Genomic DNA, 11341 nt, shown 5'->3' on the forward strand with positions numbered 1-11341 from the left:
AATTTAAATTAGCTCCAGCTCATACATGAATCGGTTGCAGTATTTGTTCCCATAGGTGACGGAAATATTTTCATAATATGTAGAGCTTCTTTAAAATCATTCAAACGTGTTTCAAATTCATCGATTAAATCACTAATAACAGAGATATGTTTTTCGATTGAGTTCCCTTTTTTTTAATGATATCAAAACTTTCTTGACACTTTTTTACTTGCCCAAGACGATCCACCGTCTCTATTTGATGAGAATGCCCGTCATATCAACATTCCACTCAGGAAAGTTTTAATAACTGACTAATCAGGCAATACATACTTTCATCATTTATTTTTTAAAAAGTGTTAATAAATATTTAATTAGCAGCAGAGGATAAGATGAATGGCAATTCCCACGCAAGATCACTATTGATACGCGTTGGAATAGCCATTTCCGTTCCCGATGATAATTTCCTGCCCCGTCGCGCTCGCAGATCGAGCTTGGCCGCTCACTTCCTGACGTTGTTATTTTGATTAGACTGTTTATAAAAATTATAATTTTTATTTTCCGAGGTTGGTAACAAGCCAAACATCTTTTTACTCGACAAATTGAGGAACACAATCAGTCTTATATAGATTTTTTTCTAAATCGCTGTTAAACTCGATTTCAAAAACGCTTTTGACAGCGTTAAGAGATATCGAATTATTCAGACCTCCATCAAAGGGCCTTTTGGTCGATCCCAGTGGGCTCGAATTTTCATTGACCCTTAAATGGGCCCTAAACTGCGTAGTCTTAAACAAACTTTCTCTTTTCTAACTGTCTTTGATTTAACTTCAAATTTGTAAAAAATAATTAAACACTGTTGATTTCAACACTGAGATATTCTATTTTAGATAAAGATGCTACTAAATCTCACAAATTTGAAGAAAGTTTGCTTCAATAACATCAGCCATATGGATCCAGTGTACTTGTGTAATTTTCATACTTTTCCACCACTTTTATTGTCCTCAATACTTTTTCTACCCTTCGATATAGGTTTGACATGGGCACTCCTTAATTAACAGTATCTTAATTCCAGTTCTAAATTCGATTGGTAAGCTGTAAATATTTGGGCTCTTTTTCTTTCTTCTTTTGTTATTACTATTTACCTATATTTTTATTTTGACTTCACAGCTACATTTTGAATTGAATATTCGTCATATTTAATTACAAAATTATTAATTAATCTATTTTATCAAATTATTATGTAATACTTATTTCAAAATCTTCATCAGGAGAGTCTATCAGAACACTCGACTAAATTATATTCTACTGAAAATTGTAGTTTTCAAAATCATTTACAACAGAAAAATTTTAATAAATTTGTAATAATAAATTTTTTTTTAATTTCTTAATAAAATGTATTTATTATTTAAGTGCTGAGATGGAAGAAAGTAATCATCAAAATAACGGCATTGAAAACATTTTTAACAATGTAAAAATAAATGTATAAACCATAACCAGGATGAAAGCTCTATCGGACATCGGACTCGTTCAAAAGTCCAAATTAACGAAGGCATGGACGAAATTCTCGATTTACTGAACTATCCGCAAGAACAAGTTTCCAAGTCAAAAACATGGCGCGATCTATTGATTACTGTCAAAACCACAAAAAGTTTTTCTTATGTAAAAGTTGTTTAGATTTATCCCTCGAAAGCGAAATTGATCCCTGTTCGGTGGAAGAAGTGAATCAAGAAGACTACAACATTGGACGTTTTTCCAGTTGATTTTTAGTTGTTATTATTTTATATTTAATTTTAAATTCAAGTCTAACAATATATATTTTTAGAAAAAGAACTTCTCAAAATAAACGAGCACCGAAATTCACGTGTTGAAAGAAAAGATCAAATTCAACACTCAGAGCAAAGCCAAATTGTTGAAAATGAGCAATCGTATCTTCTTAAGGTGCAAATGACAATGGTATGTATCCCTACCAATTAAACTCTCCAGTTTGTTCAATTAGTTGTCCAATTATTCATGGTTAGCACAAACACTCCCGATTACAACACAGACATAATGGCTTCTGAATGCCGTTATATTCTGGTTTGCTAAACCTTGACATGCCAGGACACTCTCTCAAAACATTATCCTGTCAATTGTCCCCAAAGACCACCAAATCTTGATGAAGCCATTAAAATGTTGGATAAAAAGAACATTATCAAACTATTTCCTTCAAAATATGATGAACTATTGTCTGAGGAGGTACTTGGGAGTCTAAAATGTCCCTCAAAAGGATTTAAAAGTTCTTTTCTGCCAATTTGTATTTTCGAGATTCTAAAACTCGGTTAATGTTCAATCACATGGATTTGCTGGCGTCGAGAATGGACGTTTTTCCATTTCCGAGATTATTTATGAGCAAATATCCTGAAATGAACAATCGACGTCGAGTTTTAAGATATGACGAATTAAAGTATAGGAAATGTATTTATAACGTTAGCCTTTTTGCATATGGTCTTGAAATGTGTCAGACAGGTGGGTGGAAGTATTTGGATGTGAATCGGAATTATCTCACATATTTGAGTCCTGCTTATCTCAAATCATATAATCACAGAATTGGTAAAAAAAATTCAAGAAGTATTCATTTTAATGCAGTCAAGGTTGGTTTAGTACTATACACAGAGTTTTTAGTTTTTAAAAACATATAAAATTCTGCCTCCGAATATCACGGATTGTCAGCTTCCTAATATTCGTATTCCCGAAGTTGACTGTATTTGGAGACTAGACGACATTGAAAAGCCGAATTGGTTGTTTGTTAGATTTTTGTCTCAATTGTATCCCAATAGGCATATACTGTCATTTCGTTGTTTATTTTTGAACATAAACTGAAAACTACTCATCCTAGCAATTTCTCTAGTCATGGAATTTCTAAGTTGTCTAATTTTAAAGAATTGAAACATTACAGGTTTTCGGTAATCTGTAATAAGAAATGATTGTATAGAGGAAACTTAATACTTGCTTGAATGATCTGATTAGACGAGTAGTCGAAAATATTAATTCCAGTGAAATTCGATATGAGTGGTGTGTTTGATTTCTTTTTATATCTCTTTTTTGTGTAATTAAGTTCTGTGAAATTTATTAAATGCTGATTAAAGCTAGAAAAAATAATAGAAGATTCATATTCTTCCATTTTTCATGAATTAATACTTACTTATTTAACATTTTGTTTAGCTATTCTATTTTTATATTCAATATATACATCAACGATTCTGTGATCAGTACAATCATTTAAAAAAATCAAAGGTCAACAAATACCCTTTCCTAATAAAACAGTGCAGTCCAATTTTGATTTGGAACGGTCTTTAGGCTGAAATATCTCAGTTTTAGAAACACTTTGTAGGATCTCTGCCTAGAATAAATAATTGCTTTTGAATGAAAACTTCGATTTACAACAAAATTTACCTGTGGAAACATTATTCCAAAAGTTTCAGTCTGAAACAACTTACGATATTTTTAAAACATTTGATAGTAAAGTTTTCGACATTTTTTTAACAATTACAGCTCAAAAATATTCAGGAGTTGATTTTGATATTTTGAGTCATACTTCAGACCATTTTGGCACCCTTGATGGGGCTAGTTTCATTGGTGCGAGCCCAAATTAACATGAAACATTTAAATGGCTGTATGAGAGACTTCTTATCGTTTCAAGAATGATCCCATGTACGTACAGGACTTGAATACAAGCATAATCATATTCCTCCATTTTAGAGTACACTAGGTGCAAAAAAACCGTTTTTTAAATACGGCATATTTTGCAAAGATAACCGTGATTTTTCTTTGTCGATATCAAAAGGGACTTAATATTCCCGCGATCAACTATCGTGACTTCATCTGAAAATTCATTAAATATGGTACGACTGAAAGAATGAAAAATTCGGGGAGACCAAAAATTCTTAATAAGGACGATATCCTTATTTTACTCAACCTGGTTAAAGAGGACCCCCAAAAAAAAGCTGATTGCTTAAGGAATGATCTCCGTAAAATAACCGGAAGAACAGTCGGTAAAAGATCCATCGCAAATTATTTAAGAAGGGAGCAAATATATGCTCATGTATGTAGGAAAAAACCATTATTGAACAAAATAAATAGTGAAAAACGCTATAACATGGCAAAGCATTTCATTACTGTGCCAAACACTGAATAGATGAGGACAATTTTCAGTGACGAATGCAGTTTCGAAGTTTTTAATATTAAAAAACAACAATATTGTTATCGAAAAAACAATACAGGCCTTCAAAAAAGCAACCTTTCGCCTACTGTAAAATTTGGAGGGGGAAAGTTATGGTCTGGGGCTGTTTTTCATATTATGGAATGGGCTCGCTTGCTTTTATACACGGGAATATGAATTCCGCACTTTATATCAACACACTATGTAACCATTTATGGGAATCTGCAAAAAAAATGGAGCTTAGTGACTTTATTTTCCAACAAGACATGGCACCATGTCATACTTCCAAGATGACTATGCAATTTTTTCAAGAAAAGAAAGTAAACCTTTTACCATGGGCACCTCAATCACCGGATTTAAATCCGATCGAACATATATGGGCTCATATGAAGAGGGAATTAAACACCTTTAAATAATCAAAAATAAAACGGTTTTTTATTGCGTTTGATTTTTTGTTAGTTATAATTTGTTAAGTAAAAATGATTACAAGTTCAAATATAAAAATAAAACTAGTGTTAAAAAATGATAAATTATTTAATTCTCTCATAAGGTAGCCGAATGGTTGAGTGCTCGTAACTAAATCTCTTGGTCCCGGGTTCGATTCCTAGAGGCTGCCTGTGCCGGAAGCTCCGATCGGGTTTGACGAGTGACGCCGTCATAGACATCTCACCATACACGGACTCCGCATGGAACGGATCTCCGGATGGGATGTTGAGCTTCCTAGTCTTCTTCAGCCACACGCCAACATAAAAAAAACAGTTAAAAAAGACAAGAGAAAAACTCTCCCACCTCGGATTAATTAAAATTAATACAGTAGACCTGGCATTCTCAACCTTTTTTTGTTCATCGCCCCCTTAGATATTTTATCGCCCTCTTTGAAATTTTATCGCCCCCTTGTCCACATACAATTTAAAAATTTTTGGGCATTGTCCCTTAATTGGTTGTTTTTTGTATATAACTTAAAAATCAAAATTTAAAATAATAAATCAAATGTAAAAAATTGAATTTTTATTAAAAATTATTAGTGAGACCCTTGATATTGATGCTTACTCGATAAATATAGGGTTTTCGGATCAATATAATAATTTTTCGAACCAATATAATAACTTCAATCGAACCAGCGATGGTTCGCCGACAAATAATCCTATTTTTATTATGGATAATGCGAGGATTCATCACTACCGTGGACTGGAAAATGTTTTTTCAGTATAGAAAAACTTGGTAGTCCGTGGTAAAGCCAAGAATGAAAAAGATCTTAGATGCCTGATTACATCTAAATTCAACGAAATATAACAAGTGAACATTGCGGATCCTTCTACAGAAAGATGTTAACGTATTTGAATAGATGCTCAAATTCTGAAGTGATTCAAGAATAACGACATCAGTAGATATTATTTGTCGGCGAACCATCGCTGGTTCGATTGAATATTCAGAAGATTTGAAAAATTATTATATTGATTCGAAAAATTATTATATTGGTTCGAAAAATTATTATATTGGTTCGAAAAATTATTATATTGGTTCGAAAAATTATTATATTGGTTCGAAAAATTATTATATGATTCGAAAAGTTATTATATTGATCCGAAAACCCTATATTCTATGTCGGGTTTAATTCTGCTCAACTTTAGGCCATATTAAACCCATATTTTAAATATTCGTTTTGATAATGACTACTTTTCTTATTTGAGCGAGAAGACATCTTAGATACCAAACAAGAATGTAAAAACAGCGTGCTATTCTAAATATAAAATTTAAGGATAAACACTATAGAAAAAATATTAATAAATCTAAAACATTATTAAAATTAACATGTATAAATACTTGTATTATATTAAAATTCGAATATTTTATTAAATATATTATCGCCCCCCTCTACAAAATTATCGCCCCCCTGTACAAAATTTTCGCCCCTAGGGGGGCGATTCGCCCCCGGTTGAGAACACCTGCAGTAGACTATTCATTTAACGAAAATGAAAATTGAGCATTCGTTAAATGAATTTAACGAAAAAAATTGTTTAATTAAAAATGTGTCATGAAATCGGTAATTTTAGGTTCCTTCTTTTTAATTTTTGCCAATATATTTCTCAAATTTGTAATTAGGTGAATATGTTCACCAGATTCTTGCAAAAAATATTTTTCAATATTTTCCAAATATTTAAGTGCACCTGCATAACCAATGGGATTGTCATTTGTGCTATCTATTTCTTCATGCTCATTTTCTTCCTCACATTGTATTGTATCAAGATACGCGTTTTCTTTGCAAACGACAGGTGCACAGACAGGAAACTCAATCATAATTTCACTTTTATTATCTTTAATTGTAAGGTGATTTAAATTTAATACCTTTTTCGTCAGTGGATTTTTCAAATATTTTTTCATCTATCTTCGCCCAATTATTTAATGCCTTGTTAAAGCAATTTTTGATAGTGTCCACTGTGACTTCGTTCCAAGCCTCAATAATTAAAGGTAGAGCATTCACTAATTTGAATTTGGTAAGTTCATCTGTATATGACAATGTTCCTATATTTCTTCCCATACTCAAATTTCTAGTCATTCCTTTTTTATACAACGATTTAAATGAATGCACAATCCCTTGATCAATTGGTTGAATCTTAGATGTTGTCTTTGGAGGAAGAAAATACAATTCGATATTACTGAATTCGCCATCAAAATAGTGAACTGGCGCATTATCTAAAAAAAGCAAAATCTTTCTATTTTCCACACTCATTTTGGAATTTAACCGTTCAACCCAGTTTTTAAAAATTAAACTGGTCATCCAAGATTTATTGCTATTTGCATATTGAATCCCAAGATTATTCATATTAATATTTTTAAAACCATGAGGATTTTTGAATTTTCCGATTACCAACGGATGCTCTTTATCTCCTTCCATATTTGTGCATAATATGTCGCGAGCGCTACGAGCGACCGAGCGCAGCGAGCGATCACTCAATTTCTAGATGCGATGAATCAACAAATTCATAAATTGACAAATACCCGTGAATGAATGAATGAATGAAGTTTATTGTAATTAACAGAGAAAGAGAAAGTGACAGGAATTAAGGACGGTGATAGGACGAGACTGATGCAAAGGCAACTGAAATCTTCTGAGCTTGCGTCCAATTCATCTGTCGTGAGCCAGAGTTAATGGTGGCTATGTTGCTGAATTACTCCCTTCTAGCAGGAGCTCTTGCAGCATATCCATGTCCACTCCAAGTAGGGTCAGGGCTCCTACACAACAGCGGAAGCATTCCAGTTGGGAATCTCTGTTGTGTAGGTCCTGATCTGAGTGGGGACCTCTTTGTGACAAAGCTTTGTCACGGTGGGTTTTTCTCCTCTTATGAGGGACAGCAGAGCGGACCACTTCTGAGTTATGGCACTCATTAGTGGTTGTCTCCGAGTTTGTGAGTGTGCTGGGGGCCGGCGACGTCTGAGTAGAGACATCGACTTTGGACGGACTTCGGGGAGCCGCTTTTGTCCAGACTGATTTTATCGGTTCGGCTTTCACCCAGCGTACTGGGCTTTTTGTCTGTGGGCTCTTTGCAGCCCTTGAGGCTGCTGTTGCTGCTTTGGCAGATGGACATCCACCGTAGCACGCCAAGTGCCCAGTGTTCTTGCAATTAATGCAAGTTTTTGCAGCTGGGACATTCGGTTTTGGCTTGGAACTCGGGCAGTTTTGGTGCCTGTGTTCTTTACCGCAGAGGAGACAACGGAGTTTTTCGGAGCATCTGTAGGACGTATGTCCAAACTGATTGCAACGGAAGCATCTCGTTGCTGAGGGCTTGTGCCATTCGCAGCGGATATGGCTGAAGCCCGCAGTTATTCCAAAGCGGATGAGGGTGTTGGTCTCGGCTCTGGAATCCAGCGTGAGTCTGCCGATAGGCATGTCGGTTCCATTACGAGAGAATCTTTCGAACTTGAAGTCCGATTCTAGACTTTCTTTCAAGTGGAGGTTAAGATCCTCTGTCGAGATCCAATGAGGGATTCCTTTAAGGACCAAGACTGAGGCCTTCTCAGCTATTGAGGCAAGTTTATTTATTTGATCAAATCTTAATACAGAACCCGTTTAACGGATAACCATCTTGCCGATTGCATGAGAATAGCACTAAGCTCATATGAGCCAGAGAATTACAATTCCAAAAATCCCATCAACTTTTAATTATAAGACAAAAATTTTGTTATTAAAATAAACAAGTCGATCGATCAAAAATCGCAAAATGAAATCGACCAAAAATCACCACTGGCCTATGCGATCATAATAATTGGTTAATACTCAGTTGGTAATTAACACGTTACTAAAGTAAGAACAACGTTGGTTGACTGTCACTGCTTACCGAAACCAGAAAATCCCATGATTTTGGCGACATCTGGTTCCTCAATTTCATCGGGGGCATTGACCGTGCGTTTACCAAAGGAGGAGAAGCCGAAAACAGAAGCAATATACGCCCCATCTGCATCAACTTCCACTGCTCTCTTCTTTTTGTCCTTCATCTCCTTCCTCCTCTCCTTCCTATTCTCCTTCCTCTTCTCTTTCTCCTCTGAAAACACTGCCAGTCGTTCATGGATGTCGTACTCGGGGACATGCCTCGACATCCGATTGGCCTCGATTCGCTCACGCACTTGGGAGACGGTCGACTTTTCCACCTTCATCGACATTCCCAGGTTCTTCTGGTCTGCAGAGGTCACATTTGAGGAATACGCTTTTTTCCGTTGATGTGGTCGAGGTAGTTGGTCGAGTCCTTTATCAGGCAGTCACAAACCTCGCAAAAATATCTGCGTGTTTCACTTTTAGTACCCTGGTTGGAAAGAGGTGGGTGCCGAAGCTGTCACCATACGGATTTGCCCTAATTTGGAGTCCAAATCAGGCTGTTAGGGTCAAACATGTTCATTACCTTCAAATCTCTTTGCTTTAGGGGTTCCGCTGTTGTTTTCTCTGGCCTTTTTGTGTTTTTTTTGCTTAAATATTTTGCGTATTCAAATAGACTTTTTGTGTGTTTTAAAGTATAGTTTTTATCAGCCATCGAACACAATAAACCAGAAGCGAATTTGAAAAACAATAAATTATTTTGTTTATATTTTAAATTTAATTGTTAATTTATATATTTCAAACTAGAAAATATTCAAACATCATCAGCAATTGACATGGAAGATTTGTTTGTTTGTATTTCTCAACACTTTTCTTTTTAATGACCCCCAAGTTGTTATCATAGGTGAAACTCAGGAACAAATAACAGTCATAACTAGCGATTCGAAGGCAGAAACAGTGGGTGGGGTCGTGTGCTGATTAACATAGACCTCAAAATCTTCATTATATACAGTGTATATCTCCAAGCAAAGTGTATATTATACACTTTGCTTTCAAACTTTAAACACAAAAATCTGTGATAAATATCAAAAGCATGCTTGCATTTATCCAAAGTTAACTGACAAACTGAGAAGGAAAGGTCTCGATGTTCAAGAGATTGCTGCAAGGAAGTTTCTCTTAGATGAAAAGAATCAAGAAAAATGGGAGGAATTACTGAATCCCAACTAGGAAAATACTAAAGAAAACTCTTAAAATGAATATTCTGGCTGGGTTCGACACATCCATAAGAGAATATATTATGTCACGGTCCAGTGGTGTGCCTATGCCGTAGGTGTGCCTCCATCGCAATTTTTTTCCGTTTTTTTTTGTAAATTTTTTTTCCAAATTATCAACTATTTTTTTCCAATCTAGAGTCTTTTGGCATAAAACAACATAGAATGCAATTTTAAAACTAATTATTATTTTTTTATTATATAGATATTTATTTTGTAAAAATTATAAAATACTATTAATTACTATTTTGTGTGGGCATGAAGGTTACCCTCTGGAATGCTGAAACTGATTTAATCAAAAATTATCAACGATTCGGAGAATTCACGGAAGACATAGATCGATCGAAAAGAGTCCGCTATCGTCGGCTTTCAAAAATAATGATTTTTTTTGTTAGGGTTAGGGATAAGGTTAGGGATAGGGAAAAGGTTAGGGTTAGTGATAAGGTTGGGGTTAGGGATAAGGTTAGGGATAGGGATAAGGTTGTGGTTAGGGTTAGGGATAAGGTTGTGGTTAGGGTTAGGGATAAGGTTGAAGTTAGGTTAGCTTTTGGGATAAAGTTGCAATTTTATCATGCGACAAAAGTTGTAAAACAGAATGGCGACAACTATGAAGTTGAGAATGATGAGGGGATTTTGGTAAAAAAACATTTTTCACAATTAAAATAATTATAAAAACATTCTTTTGTAATTTTAAATGATTAGTAGGCAACCAAAAAATTGCACTTTTTAAAAAAAAATTGCAAAAATGAATTTTAAAAATTGTAAAAAATTGCAAAAATAATTTTTTTTAATTGTAAACATTACATTATGCAAAAAATTAACGAAATTATTTTCCACTAGTGCCCCTATTGAAAAAAACACATTCCCCACTATTGAATAACTTAAAAAAAACAACAGTAAATGAGTCTGAATGGTATTATTTTATATTTTGATATTTCTTTAACATTTAACCTGCAAGATGATTCAGATGGCAAAGGATATGTTTCCTGCTCAAAAAGCCGTATGAGGGAAGGATGTCTGATTTTATAAATTGGTATGTTTGCCTCCAAAAACGCTTGTGTTACTTTGATCCCCAATCCTTTCGAGTATCCGTTATCGCCGAAAGAAATGTTTGTGAACTCTGAGATGAATTTGTCCATTCTATAAATTTAAATTCAAAGAAATACTGTGTGCTTTTAAATGTTTTTTTGAAGAACGGTGCGCATCAACAAAAAATTTTGTGTCACACCGTCAACAGTTGAGCAATTGGAGCAAAATAAATTCCCTTCACTGTCAATAACAAACTCGGGGAATTTCTTTGCATAAAATGAATTTTCTGTGACACTGTCCTTTACCATTACACAAAAACAACTAAAACACGTTTTAATAATCTTTACTATAAATTATATTATTTTTTAATAAAAATTTTTTTTTAATTTAAAAAAATTGCAAAAAATTGCAATTTAAATCGAATAAAAATATAATTAAAATTATGTCTATTCATTACTTTATTTTATCGAATTTTAATTAAATTATATTTAATTGCAAAAAATTGCAATTGGTTGCCCTAATGATTAGGTTTTAGAGTTAATGCATCCTTAGGGTAGA

The 11341-nt window shown here is 34.0% G+C and overlaps 2 protein-coding genes across 2 annotated transcripts; one reads left to right on the top strand and one right to left on the bottom strand.

Annotated features, from left to right (window-relative positions):
- Positions 1–1498: 1498 nt before the first annotated feature.
- On the top strand, positions 1499–3608 carry LOC115228840. Its single transcript, XM_029799311.1, has 5 exons — positions 1499–1731; positions 1799–1929; positions 1960–2052; positions 2793–2925; positions 3508–3608. The coding sequence occupies exons 1-5, from the start codon at positions 1587–1589 to the stop codon at positions 3606–3608; spliced, it is 603 nt and encodes a 200-aa protein (XP_029655171.1). The 5' UTR covers positions 1499–1586.
- Positions 3609–6491: 2883 nt separating this feature from the next.
- Positions 6492–7070, bottom strand: LOC115228841 (tigger transposable element-derived protein 6-like). Its single transcript, XM_029799312.1, has one exon. The coding sequence runs from the start codon at positions 7068–7070 to the stop codon at positions 6492–6494; it is 579 nt and encodes a 192-aa protein (XP_029655172.1).
- Between the last annotated feature and the right edge of the window lie 4271 nt (positions 7071–11341).

Source organism: Octopus sinensis, unplaced genomic scaffold, assembly GCF_006345805.1.
Source record: "Octopus sinensis unplaced genomic scaffold, ASM634580v1 Contig11059, whole genome shotgun sequence".
NCBI classification, from domain to species: domain Eukaryota; kingdom Metazoa; phylum Mollusca; class Cephalopoda; order Octopoda; family Octopodidae; genus Octopus; species Octopus sinensis.

Excerpts from the sequence above, each read along its gene's own strand:
- LOC115228840 (XM_029799311.1), top strand. The coding sequence starts at position 1,587 with ATGGCGCGATCTATTGATTACTGTCAAAACCACAAAAAGTTTTTCTTA. Across the intron at positions 1,732-1,798 it reads CAACATTGGACGTTTTTCCA|AAAAAGAACTTCTCAAAATA; the intron begins GTTGATTTTTAG and ends ATATATTTTTAG. Across the intron at positions 2,053-2,792 it reads CTGAATGCCGTTATATTCTG|GCATATACTGTCATTTCGTT; the intron begins GTTTGCTAAACC and ends GTATCCCAATAG.
- LOC115228841 (XM_029799312.1), bottom strand. The coding sequence starts at position 7,070 with ATGGAAGGAGATAAAGAGCATCCGTTGGTAATCGGAAAATTCAAAAAT.